The sequence below is a fragment of the Lineus longissimus genome, chromosome 13 (assembly GCF_910592395.1).
Source record: "Lineus longissimus chromosome 13, tnLinLong1.2, whole genome shotgun sequence".
Classification (NCBI taxonomy): Eukaryota; Metazoa; Nemertea; class Pilidiophora; order Heteronemertea; family Lineidae; genus Lineus; species Lineus longissimus.
In genome coordinates, this window is record NC_088320.1 from 8195383 (window position 1) to 8216804 (window position 21422).

At 41.8% G+C, this 21422-nt stretch overlaps 2 protein-coding genes across 2 annotated transcripts in view; one reads left to right on the forward strand and one right to left on the reverse strand.

Moving 5' to 3' along the window:
- The window catches only part of LOC135498376 (uncharacterized), a 41989-nt gene extending 24806 nt beyond the window's left edge, over window positions 1-17183 (reverse strand). The window contains exon 1 of the mRNA XM_064788633.1: window positions 15153-17183. Within this exon, the coding sequence (XP_064644703.1) occupies window positions 15177-17183 (2007 nt within the window). The 3' untranslated portion in view covers window positions 15153-15176. The remainder of the gene's footprint in view (window positions 1-15152) is intronic.
- On the forward strand, window positions 8139-8762 carry LOC135498375 (uncharacterized). The gene has a single exon (XM_064788632.1). The coding sequence runs from the start codon at window positions 8139-8141 to the stop codon at window positions 8760-8762; it is 624 nt and encodes a 207-aa protein (XP_064644702.1).
- Window positions 17184-21422: the final 4239 nt, after the last annotated feature.

Here is a 21422-nt window from a genome sequence, read left to right on the forward strand (position 1 = left end):
CTGCATATTGACAAGACTTATTGTTTTCTCTAGCCTTGCATGTCTTACTTTCATTATTTGACTGAAGGTTGTTGTCCATTTTATGGAAAGATGACTGCAAACAGATGACCAGATTTACTGGTTGGTTGGGTCAAGTTTGGAAGCAACAGTTGACAATAGTTGTGACTGTCCAGCTGTGTTCTATACAAGACTGTATGGCAGAGATGGCTCAGTGTCTTGTTCAGTTCAGTCTTAACCAAGTTTCAGTTTGGTTTGCTTCCACTAAAGCTATGTTTATCATATTTTGTACAGTTTTTTACACTGAGGCCATAAATGATTTGAATGCATTAATGGACCAGACCGTAACGGATGTCGATGACAGCCTTACTGAGGAGGAGCTTGGCCACAAAATGGAGGGGAATGTACGGTCACCCACCAGGAAAGGATGGCGAGTTGGTTTTTGCTTGCAGTGGGGTTCGCGGTCTCCTGACCAAATCCTTGGATAGTCTGGTCATCGTGAAGGCGTGATAACAATTAACAATATTTGTGTACAGTGGAATGTAAAAAAGGATACACTCAATTATGAACTTCAATTTAACTGGTATCATGCATGTTTTTGAAAATATTTGTCACTGCATGTAGTTGGCAGGGATGGACTTGGTAGCAAGGCCAACTCGCAGGACCTGTCGGGCTTATTATAAGAATAGCACAACTTGAATGTATATTTATTTTTTAAAAACTACCCATTTTCTTTCAGTTTTCCTCCACGCTTTGACCTGTTTAATGAAGCCGATCAAGATGTTGCACAAGCTGAAGTAAGTGGAGGATCCAGCCCTTCACCAGATCACTTGTTGCCGCCACAGTCACTGCAATCTCCAGCCCCTGTTAACTGTCTTACACAACAGCAATCACAGCCGCTTCTAGCTGCCACCCCTGTTATCCTCCCGCCACCACAACAGCGACTGGAAGTACAAGCCTCAACATCTGCTTTCTGTCCATTGACCCGAGTTCAGTCGCCCTCACCACCACTCCATAATAGTACACCTCATAGAGCAAGACCAAATAATTATGGTAAGTCTGAATGAAAAAAACGGGGGAACTTTGAAGGGCAACCAGGTGTCTTCACTGGTCCTATGCAGGCACCGCACATCACCCCATACTCGGAAGAGCAGAGTGACAACATTTGATGACATGATGTCATACTCTGACAGGGCTTGGGTCTCACTAACCCTAGCAGGACAGTGGTGTCATCTGGTTTCGGAATGCAGTTTACTCGGCATCCTGAAAAGTCCTTATTTGCATGGCATGGCATATGTCATTAATTGGAAGCACCAGTGAGTAAACATGAACCTTTGGCTTTCAAGGTTCTGTGCTGCTGGACAACATAAGGCACTTGCAGTGCCCAGGGTTGGACATTTCTGTAGAAATTCCCTAGAAATTTGGTACTACTAGGGTGAAAATACATGTATAACATAATAAAACATGAATACGGCATTTCTATAGCGCCTGTGAATGTTCTTTAAAGCCTTTGGCCCTGAAGGTTCACATTTTTTTCTAACCAGTCTTTCTTACTTGCCTTCAGGATCTGAAAGAGATAAGTGGATGTTTGCATTGTTGGAACGCATCTCCGAAGAGGTTCGCCTGGTTCACCAGAAGGTGGACCAGCTTACTGTCAGGCAGAACAATGGTGCTGACGATTCTGTTGCTGTAGAGGAGGGTTACTGGCCGGAGGATATCATTCTACCAATTGAAACGGTGGAGGACATGAAAGCCTTCGAAAATCGTCTTGAGGGGACAAAGACCTTCGAAGACTCTTCGTTAGTATTCAGTACTTTTTCTCTTCCAATCCCATACTTATCTTGTGAATTCTTCATTCAATCATTATCAATTAGAGTTTGAATCGTTCACTAATGGCCCGAAATCAATGGGATCCGGTTTGCTGGCATGCTAGTTCCAGTTTTCAAGTCAAACCTGTATTTTTTAGAGCAAGTGTACATTGCACAAGTAGATATTACAGGATACAGATCAACCATCAACATGCTTCCTATTGCTCGTTAATTTTTTAAAAGAATGTCCAAGAAACAGGATCCCATATTTTAGCTTTTACAGTCTGATGCATCATGGAGAGACCCCCCCCCCCCCCCACTTTGTCAATTATGAAATTATATTATTCCACAAACAACCATTGGGCATGTTGCATAAAGAACTGTATATTGATGAACACTAGTTTTTCTGTCATTGTAATTGTATCTGGACTGCTAAAATTTAAGTTATTCCTTTATTCTTCTTCAGGTTCGAAAAATGATGCTGAAGGGTGGCAACAACCCTGAGGATGCTGTCGCAAGGATAATGAGGCTGACGTGGGGGAAATGTGTCTGCAAGGAATTTAACTTCACGGGAAAATCCTCAAAGGGGGTCAGAAAGGAGTCCTTCAGTGCCTTGAAGACCATGAAGACTCTCCTCATTAGTGAGTATACAGTAATTTATTTCCTCTGGAGACCCATTATTCTAACTTGTCTTTGTTAAATTTTGCCAGTCTGGAGGAAAGACGGCTAAACCTAAACGTCCGGTCCAAGATTGACGCCAAGGTTCAGCCATCCAATTCATGGTCAGCCATCTTGGGTCACAGTACTTGAGTGCTGTCAGGGCTAACCGTCCTCGTTTGGATCGTTAGCCATCCACTGTTAAAAACTTTGCTGGATTTGATGAGGATACAGTATCTTTGGAGCGTGAACTATTGACCAACACACTGGTTCATGGATGGCTAGCCATTCTAATTGACTGGACAACTGGCAGTCTTCCTTCTAGGCTGTTTGCTGAACAACAGAGGATGTCAGAATGAAATGACCCTTGATTATTCATCTGATGCATGACTCACTCTAATGGTGGCATTAAATTCCCAAAAAAACTCAAACCGGTTTTCCCTTTCCTTTAGCCACTTGTGGGATAAATGCCTGTATCTTTTTCTAACCCCTAGAAGTAGGAGCCCTCAGCTGAGCAGACTGGGACTACTGTTTGCACTAGGCCACAATTTTATAAAAAGTTATTCTACTGCTTCTTTCATTGACATCTTTTAAGTGATATCTTACTCTCTTTTTCCAGAGGCTGTCCGTCCGTAAGAACCCAGCTTCAAGACATGCATCTGAAGCATTCATTGAAGAACGTGTCCGAAGTGTTCTGAAGAACTCCAAGGATATGAACGGCGGCCGAAGGGAACGGGAGAACAGAAGAACCAACAATGTACGGCAGGAGGAAGCTATGGCTGAATAGTGTCTGAGTAGTGGAATGCTAACATGCCCATTATCCACAATTCGCAAAAATATCCTGCTGTGAAATTATCCTGTTTTACAGTATTTGTTTATAAGTGCACCTCGATTACAAGCGCATAAATATGGTAAGATTGTTCTGTTGAAAAGCCATTGATGATACATGTAAAAAGCTAGCGAAATAATTCCATGGACGGAGGGGATCGAATTCTTCTGTTGAGAATCCATGATTGATGATACATGTAAAAAGATTGTGGATTAATTTTTGAACCAATATGCAATTAAAGGATTTCTTTCCTCAAGACCCTAATTTTCATTTGTGATATATTTTTTAGAACAACAATATGCGGTCACTAATACGAAATTTCATTAGAATTCGATTCCTCGTTCTATGTAATTTTGGTGATTTTATATCACTTATCTGATAGTTCGAAGGGCGCCGCCATTATTCATGATCACGTGACCCAAACCAGCGGATGTGACGTTTACGGTGCTAGTTTCATAACCCGGAAGTTCTTTGTTCGTATAGCGCTAGCTGAACGCAATAACAATTTCATTTAATCGTCCCACAAAATCATCGATTTCAACGCTCGAAGATGCTGTATTGTATTGCAAAGTACTGCAAAATGTCAGAGAAAAGTACGACATCAACGGGAGACAAGGTACACTTCTTTCACCTGCCCGTTAGACCAGCTTTACGATCGCAATGGCTTGCGAAATGCTCCCGTCCCTCGGGTCTAGCTCGGAATAAAGAAGCGCGGGTGTGCAGTGTGCATTTTCGTGATGATGATTACCCAAACTTGCTGAAGTACAAGATGGAATATTCTGATAGACTGCTCCTGAATAAAGACGCGGTCCCCAGCCTGTTCCAATCCGGAGAAGCTGATGATGATCAACCAGAAGAAGGACCGAGTCGTCCCCCTGGCCTTGGCAGCAATAAGATATCAGCAAGATCCCAGAGATTCGAGGACAGGAGCAGGAGAAAGGTGAGGATGCTCTTATGTGTTTACAATGTCAATACCTACATAGCTATTGTGGGCTTGTGTTTATAGGCCAGAATGCTTATCATTTAGCACAGAGTATCCCGGGTATTCTGCAGTTGCTCCCTCATCTGCTCATGTAGCTACTTGTAGCCAAGTCATACTGCCATACTGGGGCTGTGACACTGTGTGACTTACTTGTATGTAGGCCTGATGTTAAAAATGGCATTTTCCATTTAAAGGCCATGGTCTAAACTGAGGAATTTACACCCACCGAGAATTCAGGTCACCAGTACAAAGTACCAGGCTGGGAGGAGATATGGAAATCAATATCAGTGGCATGAGGTCAGCCGTTGCTAGGAAGTACTGCATCTTGGATTGCAAACAATAACAGGAGGCACGTGGAAGAAGATTTCACTAAAGGAGTTGGAAAGATCATGCAGGCTGTTAAAACTTACTGAATATTTTTATCCCCAAGCAAGATTTGATCCTGTTTCATCATCAATAATTGAGGAAACCCATAAATCCATACTTATTGAATGTATCTTAGGCCTAGGCCTAGTTCTTTCTAAGTTATTCCAAAGTTATTCACAACATAATTATGAAGAAAAACATTTTATCCAAAGTTTGAATAATTATCCTTCAAGGATTTGAACACAAAATAATCAGTTATGCTTAACAGTGCCAGGACTAGTACAACTTTTCAATGAGTCTTTTCCATATGGACCTTCTATAGCCGTAAGAGCATGGTTTTGTTATGTTCTTGGTCCTCTTTCGCTGTGAGCTTCCGGCTGCTCCCTTGGTCCAAACATAGGTTACCTCCCTACTTCACCCTAAGTATAACTCTACCTGTAGCATATGGATACTGCATCAGGATGTAGACCCATATAGCTTGTCAGGTGGAATGTACCTAGATTCTATTTACAGTAGATACTCTGCAATTTCTATAGTCTGTTCTGCAGTGGCAGGGGCTTTTCTGGTTTTGTGTCCTTGTAGCTTGCACAAAATGTACTTATTTGGTTCATATATCTCCTTAGAAAGTCGATTTTTTTCAAGGAACTAAGAACACTGTATATTTTGATTTGACTTCCTTGGAAACACAGATGTAACCGATTTGCATGGAATTTCCTGCCTGTTGCTATGGTGTGGGGAATCCCCTGGCTTCCCTGATTGAACTGAACGAAGCATGTGCCACAGAACTCTACCTGAAGTCAATTGATGCAGTTTGAAAATGTTATTTCTCCCAATTCCGGGGTTGTGGTCCTGCATTTTTGTTTTTAGTATCCTGTGGTTGTTACTGCCAGTTGTTGAAGCTGTAAACGGAGCAGAGGGAACTCCTTCAACTAAAAAACATCAAGGGTCCCCATTGACAAGCAAGGAGAAAAAGCTGATTCTTAAGGTTCATCAGTATCTTTTAAGTCTAAATCCAACATGGACAGTGGAAAACGTGAACATAGAAACGGCAAAGGCATGTGATGTTTCACTTGCCTCAGTTTATAAAATAAAGAAGGAGTTGAAAGAAACAGGGTTTGTTAGGACACCAGGAAAAAAGAGACCTGCAGCCAAAGGAACACGGACACGAACACAGATTTATGATGAGTTGACACTTAACAAAGTACGAGGCAAAGTGCATGACTTTTTCAGGAGAAATGAACCCCCAACACTGAGAAAAGTGAAGCAAAAACTTGATGAGGATGCTGTTAAGGATAAGGACCTCCCAAAGGTTTCAGTTGCAACTCTTCACAGACTATTGATTGACATAGGCTTTCGGTTCAAAAAAAGAGGGAGGGTTAGTTTGCTGATAGAAAGAGATGACTTGATAGTTTGGAGACATCGATACCTTCGGGACATTAAAAAGTTTCGAGAAGAAGGCCGACCAATATTTTATTTGGATGAAACCTGGTGCAATGCAGGACAGACCCCACCAAAAGCATGGGTTGACACGAATGTGAAGTGCAAAAAGCAGGCATTCCTTGAAGGAGTTACAAGTGGATTACGGGATCCAACTGGAAAAGGAGAACGATTAATTATTCTTCATGTGGGAAATGAAAATGGATTTATTGATGGTGCGGAGTTAGTATTTCGAATGAAATGGCCAGGGCCATTGTGCTCACCTCATGTGGAGGAAAGATGGATAAAGAGCATGGTCTTGTGTCATGTAGTGTTAGGTTTGATGTAGGTCCAAGCAATTACAATTTCCCCAAAATGGCCAATTTACAGTACATTCGACCTCTGTGACCTTGAAAAGTAGGTCAAATCAAAGAAGACCCGGGTGACACATTGAATGGTTGTTAGAATTAGATGTACCTATGATATAAAATTGGTGCCAATCGGGCAAGTCATTACTAGGAATAATGGCATTTTGAAGAATTTAGGATTTGGCCCCCTCCCTGGAGGCCAAACGGCAAATCAGATCGCACCAAACTTCGGTACCTGAGATCACCTGACCAAGGGGTACATGTGTACTTAATTTGTGATCAATAGTCATTGCAGTTAAGAAACGTGCCATAGTTACGGCCTGACGGCCAATTTACGCCATTTGACCTCTGTGACCTTGACAAGAAGGTCAAATTAAAAACCTGTGTGACATATACTGTATGGTGGTTAGATGTACCCATGATATCAAATTGGTGGCAATCGGGCAAGAAGTTAAGGAATAATCACATTTTTAAGGTTTTTGGATTTTGCCCCCTGGTGGTCAAGTGGTGAATCATATTGGACCAAACTTCGGTCCCTGAGATCACCTGACTAAGGGGTAAATGTGTACCCAATTTGGTATCAATAGTCATTGCAGTTTAGAAACGTGCCATCATTACATCCTAACGGCTAATTTACACCATTTGACCTCTGTGACCTTGAAAAGGAGGTCAAATCAAAACCCGGAGGATATATGATTCACCTTTGCTAGAAGTACCTACCATATTTTTTTCAAAATTTCCCGACTACTATTAAGGGAGATATTGCATATTTTCACTTTTAACGTTTGGCCCCCTGGTGGCCAAACCATGAAACGAATCGGACCGAAACTTGGTCTCCCAGGTGTCATTACATAAGGGTACATGTGTACCAAGTTTCAACTCAATAGCTCTAACAGTTACGAAACGTGCCCTGCTAACGGACGACGGACGACGACGACGACGACGACGACGACGACGACGACGACGATGACGACGACGACGACGGACGACGGACGCCACGGTATGGGATAAGCTCACCTCTACTAAGAGGTGAGCTAAAAACTGTGTGACATATACTGTATGGTGGTTAGATGTACCCATGATATCAAATTGGTGGCAATCGGGCAAGAAGTTAAGGAATAATCACATTTTTAAGGTTTTTGGATTTTGCCCCCTGGTGGACAAGTGGTGAATCATATTGGACCAAACTTCGGTCCCTAAGATCACCTGACTAAGGGGTAAATGTGTACCAAATTTGGTATCAATAGCCATTGCAGTTTAGAAACGTGCCATCGTTACATCCTAACGGCCAATTTACACCATTTGACCTCTGTGACCTTGAAAAGGAGGTCAAAATCAAAAACCCGGAGGATATATGATGCACCTTTGCTAGAAGTACCTACCATATTTTTTTCAAAATTTCCCGACTACTATTAAGGGAGATATTGAATATTTTCACTTTTAACGTTTGGCCCCCTGGTGGCCAAACCATGAAACGAATCGGACCGAAACTTGGTCTCCAAGGTGTCATTACATAAGGGTACATGTGTACCAAGTTTCAACTCAATAGCTTTAACAGTTACGAAACGTGCCCTGCTAACGGACGACGGACGACGACGGACGACGACAACGACGACGACGACGACGACGGACGACGGACGCCACGGTATGGGATAAGCTCACCTCTGCTAAGAGGTGAGCTAACGAGTGGGAATCGTGCAGACTACCATGGGGACATGAATGGGGATCTTTTTGAAAAGTGGTTTAAAGAGGAACTGATTCCAAGACTGCCACCAAGAGCGGTCATTGTGATGGATAATGCGAGTTATCATAGTGTACAAGTAGAGAAGCTCCCGACATCAAGCACAGCAAAGGCAAACATGCAAACGTGGCTAACTGACCATAACATCAGCTGGGAACAAAATATGACAAAGCCCGTCCTCTACAATATCATCAAACAACACAAGGATAAATTTAAGAAATTTAAGATTGATACAATGGCAGATGAGTCCGGTTTTAAGGTCTTACGTTTACCACCATACCATTGTGATCTCAACCCAATCGAACAAGTATGGTCACAAATTAAACGTTATGTATCGGGTTTGAACACAACATTTAAAATTCAGGATGTAGAAAAACTCACGAATGAAGCCATTACACATGTGACCCCAGAGCAATGGAAAAACTATTGTGCACATGCGGAAAAAGAAGAAGCTAAGATGTGGGAACTCGATGGATTAATGGAGGAAGTCGTCGAGCGAGTGATAATTCAGATTGGGGCAAATGGGGATATTTCATCCGATGAACTTGAATCAGAGAGTGAAAGTGACTGGGAGAATGAAGTACAGGAGTTACATTAATACTGTTAAGCACTATGACCAAAGGTATTGCACCTGTTTCACTTCTGCATGATTTCTGTACAGACTATGATCACTGCTCTGGTTGTCTCAGTAGGAGGAAGTTCCTGATAGTGATAGGTAATTTAATACTCCTGTGATGCCCCAATGCCGGTCTAAAGTTGAGGTGAGAAAGACTTTAGCAGTGGGCCTGGCTTTGGTTATTGCCATCCACCCGGCGTTTGGGGTAAGATTATGGTCGGTCTTCAAATAAGGCTGTGAAAAAGTTAAAATCAGAAAGATCTGAGCTGTGGTTCCCTGCGTTGGGGATCAAAGAGAATGGAAGGTTGTGGTGTTCTCGGATGCAGCTTTGGCAGTGCCTAGTAATTAATAAGCCCCTGGCCCTAGCTATAAAAGCTACCACCAATACCACCATGGACATATGTAGGGCCTATAGAGTACCTCTGATAATGTGATATATCCATTGGCTCGCAAAGTTAGCAAGTTGGGGTGCCTAGTAGGCCTAACATAGATTGTAGTGAAAGACCTTTTCAGGAAAATGACAGTGTCTTGTTTAGGCCTAGCAGGCGCGGCATCACTCTATTGTCCTAATCCCCCCCTATAGTTTTCATAATCTTTTTACAGGTGCCTTTCGAGACGATGGATGAACCGGCGGCGTCCGGTACAATATTTGAGGGCCAGGAGTTCCGTGATTACGAGGAACTGAAAACAGCACTTCAGATTTTTCAGGATGAAAGCCACGTTGTTTTCGCAACGCGAAACTCAACATCTGTTGAGTATGCAAATAGGAGGGTGGCACCTGGTTGACCAAAGTACCACGACAAGTTCGTTTTCTCAACACTCAAGTTTGTTTGCAAGCATTATGGTGTCACTAGAAGAGAATAAAATATTCAATGCTTGACTTCTTTCATTTTCAGTACTTCACTGTCCTTGATAAGGTGCGGGAGTTGTCCACAATTCCCATCGCGGATGAAGTATTGAGACTAGTTTTTTTCCCAGAGGTATGTTCCTGTCTGCATAATGTCGGCCCCCACTGACATATTGGTCCGAACGTACATCATCGGAGAGTGCTGGGTTTAATTAATGACTGGTATAAAAGGACTAATATATTGATGGCACAATTTAGATTTGCTAATTGGGACATAAGGTATAAGTTATTTAAGAGTTTTTCTATGTCACTTTATGGTTATCAGATGTTAGATGTTTCGAAACCCTATATGGAAGAATTGTATGTAGCATGGCGCAAATGTGTAAGTCAGGTTTTATTGTTATCTTATCGGACCCACAATGTTCTCCTACCTTTCATAATTCATGATAATAGCATTCAAATTCAGTTAGAAAAGCACTTTGTCAAGTTCATTTCGGGAAATTATTTGTCAAATAATATTCATGTCAATATATGTTTCAGATTAAGCCAGGGGAGTCGGTGTGGCTGCAGCTCTTATGCTTTTTCGTTACCATGGCTACATCTTCAGTCTACCTCCAGTTTAGGTACCTTTTCACCTACATAGGTTTCTTTGTCTTTCAGTGTATCCTTACACTTACAAATCAGTTCTAAGTTTTATTGCTTTCAGCATTGCAAATGCAGTCTAAAGTTTCATGTTTTTATAGGATTTGCGCAAAACGATATTTTGTCATCCCACTTATAACATCTTTCGTCTATTCAACTTCTGTTGGTTAACTTGATCACTGTAACATAGGAGTCTGGGCTTTTGCCAATGTAGCAAGGAGGAGTGTTTATTGCTGCAACTTTCCTCCTTGATTAATTTCGTTTTTCATACTTCCCCAGTTCAAGTTAAGAGTCAGCACGAGGTAATTAGTTTACTTTTTGTTTATAGCACCCTCAGGGTATATCTTGATTGATTGACATTATTTCCTTTATGAGTAATTAAGGTTTTAGTGATCCCAATGATAAGCATCTTCAACTAATGGCCGACCTATCTTGTAGATACGCCCCCTTGGCTGGACCAGGATCTTAGTCTCAGAATCAATTCATGTTATGTATGTTAATTCCATTCAAAGTGGGCCCAAATGGTCTTGACCATTTCTAGATGTGTATCATTAAGTTTCGTCTCATTTAATTGGGATTTGTGCTAGTTTATGAGCCTGTAAGAGTACAGGGCCTAGCCACAGGTAATTTGTCTCGCTTAGTCCAGATGGCAGCACTGTACAGGACATGATTGTTTTTGATACTTGTCATCACAAGGACAAACTATATTTAGCATCAAGATGTTAGATATCTTGGTTCAGAGTATTCTTGTTCATTTCTCATCTTATACTGAAATGTAAGACCTTTCTTCGTTTTGTATATTACAGTTTTTTACGGCACTTATTGGCACTGAATAAAGACCAAGTCAATGTGGCAGTTAATAATAGAAATTCTCGTCGTTAGCCTGATTCTTGAGCAGTGGGATTTACAGTCGGTCCTCATTGGGTTGTAGTTTTAAGTGGTTGTTTCACAAATATGGCTGGGATAGGGATCACATACCAAATACTGGGGATATGTTAAGAGAAATTGATAGGGTAAACAATAGACATAAACCAAATAGGGTTGCTGAACAAATAAGGGAACTTCTGGGGATGCGGGACTTTGGGATTTGAATGTTAAATTACGGGGAATTAGCTGATATTATAAATTTCTTATGTACGTCCGATTAATGGACATTGTGTCATGATCAAGTCTATATGTCAGGCCTCTAGGCCGGTATGAAAATGAATTATTTCACGCTGCACCACGCACTACACAATTTTTTTGTATAGCACCAGTTCTGTAAATCTCTGTACAATTTGTTGTGAGAAATAAACAAGTATATATATGGTGGTGGTGGTATCATTTTGGCTTGGACAGTGTTTGAACAGTTAATTACAGATCAATTCCTTGCTGTTTGTGTTTTGTACAACAATATACCCCGGTAATTCATACTTTCTTCATTACAGGTGTTAATCACAGTAATTATGGAAGTTGAAAAGGTGCACAGATTCGTGGCGGAGCACATCTTCTGCAATGGCGGGCCTTCAAGGACAACGACGCAACACTCTTCAGTGCAGAACTTTTAAGGAAGCCTAGGCCAACAATAACACATGGATGGTACCTTGATTTAAAGCCAGAGACTTAGTCTATGGAATCGCGACGAAATCCTACGACGGCGTCACGAAATACAGTATAAAATGTACATGACATGTCCCGAATACATAGCGTCACGAAAGCTCACTTATCTTTTACGGCACTGAGAGTAGTTATGTTCAACTTGCTCACAGAAACTTTATAGACATTGGTAGAAAGGGCATCTACGTATACCCTGACTGTGAGTTTTAAATTGATTGGTGATTGTAGAACTGTTTTCCAAGAGTAGTTATGTTCAACTTGCTCACTGAAACTTTATAGACATTGGTAGAAAGGGCATCTACGTATACCCTGGCTGTGAGTTTTAAATTGATTGGTGATTGTATAACTGTTTTCCGGCGAGCTGAAGTTGGGCAAAAGTACATAGACTGGCACTTCAAAGCAATATTGATGCTGTGACTGTGTGTAAATATTGCAACCCAGTAAGCATTTTAACACAGTAAATATTCTGCACCATTGTATAGCTGTACATTTAGATGCCTGATGTTGGAGTCATGACTTGTTGTTCATTTTCGGTTCTCTGTGCTGCCTGCCTTCTCTTGTAAATATTCTGCACTATTGTATTATAGTAGCTGTACATATTAGATGCCTGATGTTGAAGTCATGACTTGTTGTTCATTTTCGGTTCTCTGTGCTGCCTTCTCTTGCTCAAATCAGCCCCCAAAATATTGAGATTCGAAATCAGGAAGAAGGACCCCCACCTTCAGCTTTCGTATGAGAAAGAGGCAATTCCTAGCTGGTTGGTCACAATTGGCAATGATTCGGTCCTACTTTTTGAGGATTATTTCTCCTGCTACATCACGTAATTGATCGACCAATGTCCGAACAAGAGAAAAAAGTATCACGCCTAGCTAGGCCCTATTGCATATAATGTTCTGTAGAGGGGATGATAGGGTGTGGGTGTGGCGAAGACCGAAACGAACATGCACATGCACCCCCCCCCCCCCCCCCCGATATGCATGCCCTGGCTACTATGGCTATAACATCTTGTGTGATGCTGCTTCTGACCGGGCCGGCTGGCCTGGCTGGAAGTCAAGGACCCTACCCACACCCGGAGCCAGGAGTAAAGGCACTTCCAACACTCGTTACAAACAAACACCACCTCAATCATGAATTAGGCCTACTTTCCTGTTACCCACCATCACCCATGTCACCACCATGCGATCTATTTATTCACTCCGTATTATTCGCACCATCACGGTACGTTACCTTTCTCTCACCGTAACGATGTGATCTATTTTTTACTGTACAGTAATTCGCCCCGTCGCGGTACGACCAATCACTGCTGAATGTATAATTCGCACCGTGACAGTACGGCCAATCATAACCACAGTCGTATTCACACCGTCACGGTACGAATAGCCACGGCCTTTATGCTTTTACTCTGATGCAGTTTGTGTGTAAAGTTGCATTGTGACTCATTTGTTTTTATAAACCCACCTTAGGTGCTGTGAGCACATGGTCTGCACTGTACTCCTGCCCTCTTTATTTCAGTCACTCAATTAAACTTTTAAACATTGTAATGTTGGTACTGCAGGAATTTAGGGTATTTCTGACAACTGAAACTTATTAGTTCATATTGTATGTATTTCAGATTGAACCACATCATTAAAACAAGCCCAATATATATCATATATATCAACTGGGTGTGAGTCTCTTTTGTCTGGGAAGGAGAGGGCATTGTGATGAAAATAGCCGCAGCTGCTATGGACGCGACAGGGGTAAATCAACACTTTTGCAGAGAGAGAAGTCCTGCTGACCAAAATTGTAGAAATTTAGAGAGAGGCCAGAATTGCCGCAAAATCAGCGATGACCGATAAAAGGGAAAAGAAGAAGAAAGAAGAGGACGACCTTCAAAAGGGGCGTGATATCCGGGATGCCGCCATGAACTGAAGGCAATGGTGGTCAAGCAAAAAAGGAATTCGAAAGAAAACAAAGAAAATGAAGGTGGTAAGAATCGATAATACACAGATTAAACGACCTGAATTATCGAATAATCACTTTTTTCGAGGTACCACGTAGGCTTGATGTTCAGCGTAGCGGATCGAGGCTATATAAATGGGCTACCCTGGGCCTGCCCCACACCCAGGTATAGAACTAGCGGCCTAGATCCCCACTTGGGTTAGGGAAAGTTCCATTGTGAAACAGCTGGCATTCCCCAAGTACTTATTAAATAGCCCCCATTTTACATGTATATCAATAGCTAGGTGTAAAAGGATGTTGTTAAGGTAAATAATGACGCTACGTGACACACTGAGAAAGATGAAAAACACCGGAATTGCTTCAACTAATCAAAATAAAAATCATCAAATTTTGCTTCAGTTGTACTTGGTTTTAACTTCTTGCAACCAGAACAAAATGCTTCATAACCTTGAATGAAAAGGCCAGGGGCCATTGTGCTCACCGTATAGATATCTGATGGTAAGGAATTCAGGCTGGTTAAGAACATGCTATATGTATAGAATATAGGTCAAATCGAAATCGTTATGGCGTGTGATGTATCCCTGCTTGGAGACCTACATGTACCACAAAATATTATTGAAAACAAGTCAATGATAAATGAGATATTGCACTTTTTACCTTTTCATTTATGGCTCCCTGGTTGCCAAGTAAAGAAACTTATTGGATCGAAATTCGGTGTCGGAGGTTATCTGACCTAGAGGATGATGCATACCAAGATTCAAGTGGTTTGCTTTAGCGGTTAAGAAATGTGCCATTGTTACACTAAAACAGCCAATTTTAGGTATTTGACCACAGTTACCTTGAAAATTAGGTCAAATCAAAAACGCGTATGATATGTGATATATCCTTGCTAGGAAAACCTACCACAAAAATTTTTCGAAAATGAGTAATTTTTAAGAGATGAGCTGTTTCACTTTAGGTTTCCACTTTTGGCCTCCTGGAGGCCAAGTTAAGATTTAGATCGGACCGAAATTTAAAGTCAGAGGTCACCAGACCTGGGGTGGGTCCTGTGTACAAAGTTTCAAGTTCATAGCTCTAGCGGTTCAGAAACGTGCCACTGTTTTTGAAACAGGATACAGACAACGACGGACACAGCGGTATTGTATACACTCCCCTACGGTGAGTCAAAAATGACCAACCAGGGCCAGGCTGCAATTTTCCGTTGGGACTGTTCTTCAGCAAGTTCTTTATATACCACTGAACATTGGTGTACCATGTTGAAAGCACCTTGGTCTTCCTTGGGTTAAGACTACCAATCGCAGCTGTGAGGCTTCAGATCAGCCAAAGTGGCAAAGTGCTTTTATTACCTGACTTCAAGTTTTGACTTCACATCATTCAAGTACAACCACATCAGAATCATCGCCGTCGGATACATCAGCACCACCTGGTGACCCGCCCTGGAGACACTCTCTCAGCACCCTGTTGTGTTTATCAAAGTTATTCAAGATCACATCAGCGACATCGAACAGGTCTGTCCAGCTGAACACTTCGTGGATATGAATCTGCATCATTTCCGTTTGCTCGAAGCTAAAACGTACACCGACGAGGTTAATGAAAACGAATCTATGCGCATCCGAAAGAATTCCAAAGACGGAAAGGTCAGAGGAACCATAACGCGCTTGAATATTCAACAACTCAACTAAGAATTGCGGGGTAGCTTTTGGCTCCAGTCCACTGGGAGATTTAGCCTCTAGAAGTCCGACACAGACATCGTTTTTGTAAAATGCATAATCACAGACTGCGTTCGGAAGTCCATCGCCTGTGATTCGCTCCTCGACTCTCATTTGCATATTAAGTTTCAGACATAATCGCCGAAGCAACACGTTGAGGAACAGTCTGATATCCGCCTCCTGTATTTTCCAGTTTTGAAATTCACCAAACTGGGGGTACTCCTTCGTAAAATGACGCGGCGGTGAAAACATCAAAATACTTTGGTCGATCATTTGCTTTTTTAGATGCGCGCGTTCCTTTTTTGTCAACTGACATGAATCAGTTGGCCTCATCGGTTGGATGAGGTCGACGTATTGCTTTTTTATGTAGCGCTGCAAAACGGGTATCGTCCAACGAGAAGCCGAATTCTGCAGATCGGGCCGAAGGTTCATTATCGCAGTGTATTTACCGTACATTTCCTCAACATGATGAAACTCCTCCAAGCCCGCTGTTTCTTTCTTGACCTCCGGAACAACCAAAGGGGGCGTAACTTCCACACCACCTTTTGCAATGTCCTCAAGTGCAAGACTGGAATCTGCCCCCCTGCTAAGATTTGCATCCATTTTCTCAAAGATTGTCTTAGCATCTTTCTCATGACTTCCACAGTCCAGCAGACGTCCCTGTTTAGTCCTCAAAATATCTGGGGCAGTGTCAATATTATGCAAAATCTCGGCTTTCGCACTTGATTTGGAACCTGTGGCAAGTTTATCACCAGCTGCTAAATTGGCACTTTGCTTCAGACGGTGTTTTGGTTTTGAGATTCGAGACGGAACAATGTCAAAACTTAACACATCAGATTCAGGAATTTTGGGGCAAGGGAGGATACTTTTCGCACTAATGTCTTCTTGAACAATACTACTGGTATCTACTGAATCAGGTTCAATAAATTCTTGAAATACTGGGTCAGACTTTATAGGAGCTGGTTTCACTTCGGGCGGAGACAGTACAGAAAAGTTATCATTGATGTCAACATCTTCAGCGTTGACGAGTTCAGTTTTCAATTTTAGTTTTCTCCCTTTCATCGGCGAGACAAAAAGTTGTGGGCGTCTGAACACTCGAACTGGACTCGCCATCTTTGCATCAACTTCGTCGAAGCCTGAATCAGCCAACGACAAAGTTGAGGCATGATGAGGAAGAGTTTCTGACGATTCAGAGAGCACACAAGGTTTTAGTTCCGTTACTGATTTTCCCGCTGTACCGAAGGGGTCGAACATTTTACGACCATCTTGTATACCGGGATCCGTCACAGAACGTAACAAATCGGATTTACCACTTTGTGATGGAGCCGATGTAACAGTCATCGACTGCGACTTTTCCAACCGGCGTACTTTTTCCGACGAAGCCAAAAACTCGTCCGGTTTAAGTTTCGTGGATATTTTACGTTTTAACTTCTCGACGCGCTGGCTTTTTAATTGTTCCGTATCATTCTGCTGATTGATAAGTGCTTGTGATATGACATGGTAGAGACATTTCTGCGGTTCCGTCCGACCAAAATCTGGTTGTGTGACCACGTCATTGCCCGCCTCGACAGTCCTTCTCACGGACAAAGGTTTCAGGAAGTACTTCCAGTCGAAACTGTCGCCATCTTCACTCCAACAGGGCAGTGAAGTGTTCAGGTATCGGCTCATATTTCTTCCAGCAAATCTGAAAAGGAAATTTTAGACTATGGTATAACCAGGTGTTCAGGTGTCAGCTCATATTTCTTTAACCGCACCTGAAAATGGAATGTAACACTATGACATACATAGTATGAAGAATGAATTAGGTGTTTAGGGAACGTTAGATAATGAATGATGCATTAGGTTCTTAAGTCTCTTACTTCTTCTAGCAAATCTGAAAAGGGAACGTTAGATAATGAATGATGAACTAGAAATATATAACGCAATTGGGGCAAATTGCGAATGTATGCCCCCGCTCACACCACAAAAGTTTGAAGTGTGTCAAACCTCTAGTCCTTCAGTTAACAATCGGAATACCAAAATCTAAGTTGGCTGCTGGCAGCCATATTGCATTTTGGAACACGCCCAAAATTGATAGAGAGCATCTCCTGAATGACCATTGCACCACAAAAGTTTGAAGTGTGTCAAACCTCTAGTTCTTCAGTTAACAATCGGAATACCAAAATCTAAGTTGGCTGCTGGCAGCCATATTGAATTTTGGGTCAGGCCCAAAATCGACAGGGAACCTCCCCTACACAACCTCATCACACCACATAAGTTTCAGGTCTGTCACTCACTTGGTTCTTGAGTTACAGGTCGGAATGCGAAAAACCAAGTCGGGCCTGGCGGCCATCTTTGGTTTTGGTTCGGGCCCAAAACCGATAGGGAACCTCCCCTACCATAGACCATCACACCACAAAAGTTTGTAGACTGTTGGACCTCTGGTTCTCTAGTAAACGAGCGGAATGCGAAAATCTAAGATGGCGGCTGGCGGCCATATTGGATTTTGGAACGCGCCAAAAAACAATAGGGACCCTTTGACACACTAGGCCTACACCCCCTAAAAATTTCAAGTCAGCCGAGCAAGGGGTTCTTGCGTTATAGTCTGGAATTCAGTGCGGCGGACGCGGCGGCGGCCGGAAACCACCCAAGTACATAATGGCAATGCCCCCACTTTAGCGGGGGCATAATTAGGTTCTTTAAGCAGGGTGTACACTAGTAAAATATTAGCAACATTTTACCAACATTTTTACAACAATTTTGCAACAATCCCTTCAAGGCCCTGTGTACACTAGCAACAAAATTGCAACAAATTAGCAACATTTTTACAACATGTTGGTAAATTGTTGCAAACTTTTTAGTGGAAACAAAGGGAAATAGGTATATTGTAGGGAAAATGGTTGATTCCAAGGAGAAGATGTGTTTTGAGTGCTTCTGCAGCAATTTTAGCTGTCGTTGTTGAGAGGCGGAAGAGGGGCGAAATAAACCAAAGAGAATATGGACCAGGCCCTGGATCAAAATGAGGGTGGATCATGGGGCATATCACTGCCTGTTAAAGGAGTTGCGGCTGACTGACAAGCCATCATACAAAAACTTCCTGCGAATGGATGAAACTTCTAGTTTGACCACCCATTACGAAGCAACACACTCACTTGAGAGTTGCTATACCAGCTGCTTGTTCAAGTCACATGACCTCAGGTAGGTCACATGACGCAAATCCTATTTCTGATTGGCTGAAGAGTTTGCAAAATTTTTATAACATGCAACAAAGAATTGCATTGCATTTAATTTGCAACAATTTTGCAACAGTTTTACAACATGTTGTAAGATGCGTTTTGCTCTGTACACACTACGCAACATTTTTGCAACATTTGTTGCAACTGGAAATGTTGTAAAAATTTTGCTAATATTTTACAAGTGTACACAGGCCTTAAGTCTCTTACTTCTTCTAGCAAATCTGAAAACGGAACGTCAGATAGTGAATGATGAAATAGGTTCTTAAGTCTCTCACTTCTTCTAGCAAATCTGAAAAGGGAATGTCAGAAAATGAATAATGAATTAGGTTCTTAAGTCTCTTACTTCTTCTAGCAAATCTGAAATGGGAACGTCAGATAATGAATGATGAATTAGGTTAAGTCTCTTACTTCTTCTAGCAAATCTGAAAAGGGAACGTTAGATAATGAATGATGAATTGGGTTCTTAAGTCTCTCACTTCTTCTAGCAAATCTGAAAAGGGAACGTCAGATAATGAATGATGAATTAGGTTCTTAAGTCTTTTACATCTTCTAGCAAATCTGAAAAGCCAAGGGAACATCAGACAATGGATCATGAATTAGGTGCTTCAGTGAGGGCTCATACTTCTTCCAGCAAATCCGAAAAAGGAATGTTAGACTATGACAAATTTAAAGCATTCATGTGTCAGCTTAAATACTTCTTACAGCAGTCCCAAAAAGGGAATGTTAGACTACGATAGATAACTGTGAGTTGACTCTAAGAATTTTAATTCTTCAAAGCTGGTATCAGAAGACTTGATTTTCATAAGACAGGAAGAGGGAAAGTCAATTATTTTGAAGTTAGTTCAGTTTCAAGTCTACGAAGCAAAAAACAATGACATACCTCCCAAAAGTTGTCCGATTGAGCATACCAGGGTCGAGACACTGTTCCGACAGTCAGTCTATTGTCACTACAGTACAGTAGTCAACATCCCTGCTCAGACATCCTTGATTAATGTGCTTGGTACTTGTAAAAACAACATCCTAAAACAGAAAATCAGGAGTTTCGTCAATAAAATTATCGGTCAGCATAAAATATGGTACCTGGATAATAGACCGTATGCGAAAATAAATTTCGGCCATCTTTTCACAGGCAGCGTAAGTTTATCATGACATAAAAGTCATGTTTTAAATCAAAACACCACCAAAAGCATTTAAAATATCATGAACATAAAAAGACATCCACAACTTGAAGTAAATTGCCAGAATAAGCTTGTATGTTTTTACTTTTATGCCATGGTAAACAAATGTTGCCTGTGAAAAGCGGTGAAAGGGTCATTTCAAAATGGCCGAAATTTATTTTCGCACGGTGTCTATTCATGCAAGCATTTTAAGAACCCTGCATGCCCAAGGGTGCATGCAACTAACATGAAAAACAAGACATCAAAAGTGAAAGTACTATGCAACATGAGTCAGGGCCCCTGAAAATCCGTATTTGTGTGAACGCGGAAAGTGGGTTAACTTCGCAAAAACTTAGAACTGAGTATTCCACAAGCCAAGAAAATCTGGCAACATTCGTGCATCAGAAAACAGAGGAAGGATTTCATGAAACTAACTTGAGGAGTGTCACTGTCACGGAGACAGGTCCAGGGCCAGGCAGACTATGATTATCGGTGTCGAAATTAAAGTGGAACCTCCCGGAGGGGACACCTCTCTAATAGGGACACCCTCCCTATTCAGTATTAAGGACACTAGTTTTGGTCCATAATTGATACTTTCCATTCAATTTGACCTCTCTAATCAGGACATAACGACAGTATTTGTCAGTCCCAAGGGTGTCCTTAATAGAGAGGTTCTACTTTATTACCTGAAGTGTAATAGGTGGTAAAATGTTTGCGTACATTTCTGCAGCAATCAGGACTTTTCGCTCCATTGAGCGTAAATCGCTCAATTGGGTGTGTAGCCTGACGGGATGTTGTTATTAAACAAAACCGACGTCGGACGATAGCTTGATTGGGCAAAACTGCCCTTCAAATTGCCCGATCAGGATGCGGGAATCTGTGCATCCTGAGAGACGAGTGCCAGTGCTGCCATCTATATGTATAGAAGTAGCGGAGCACAATGCACATGCGTGGTACTGATTAACATCCATGAGAGACCGGCGTTGTACGTTTGTTACCAGTATTCTTCCATTATTTATTGCTGGATCAAATAAACAAGACCACCTTTACACTCAAACATCATCATGGGCTTCACATATGCGGAGATTGAAAATTGGCTACAAAATCGAGGGGATTCGATGATTTGCTTTTTCTTGAAGCGGTTTTATTTAGAACTTGACACACTTCCCTTCGTGTTTTCACCTTCTGACTGAGCCTGCGCAAATGCACCAATCAATGCACAAATTTATCTCGCAGTGGATATTTGGTTTCATTTTTCTTATCGCTATTTAGCCGGAACATCCGTTTGACATGCGCAGTTTAGGATTTTCGGAGTTTTATATTTAAGATTTCTACTGTTTCTGCCGGCAATGGCCATACGGCAATCGTACACAAAATGTTATTTTGCCGGACGGCGCAAACTGGTCTTCTCCGCAAGGGGCAACACCGACTTTCATAGAAAATTTTATCCACGCTGTTCTTGTTCAATGCTTTAATAGCGCATTCAACAGCCGAAAGACTGATAGATTCGTCACCAATTGTAAGCACGCAGCATC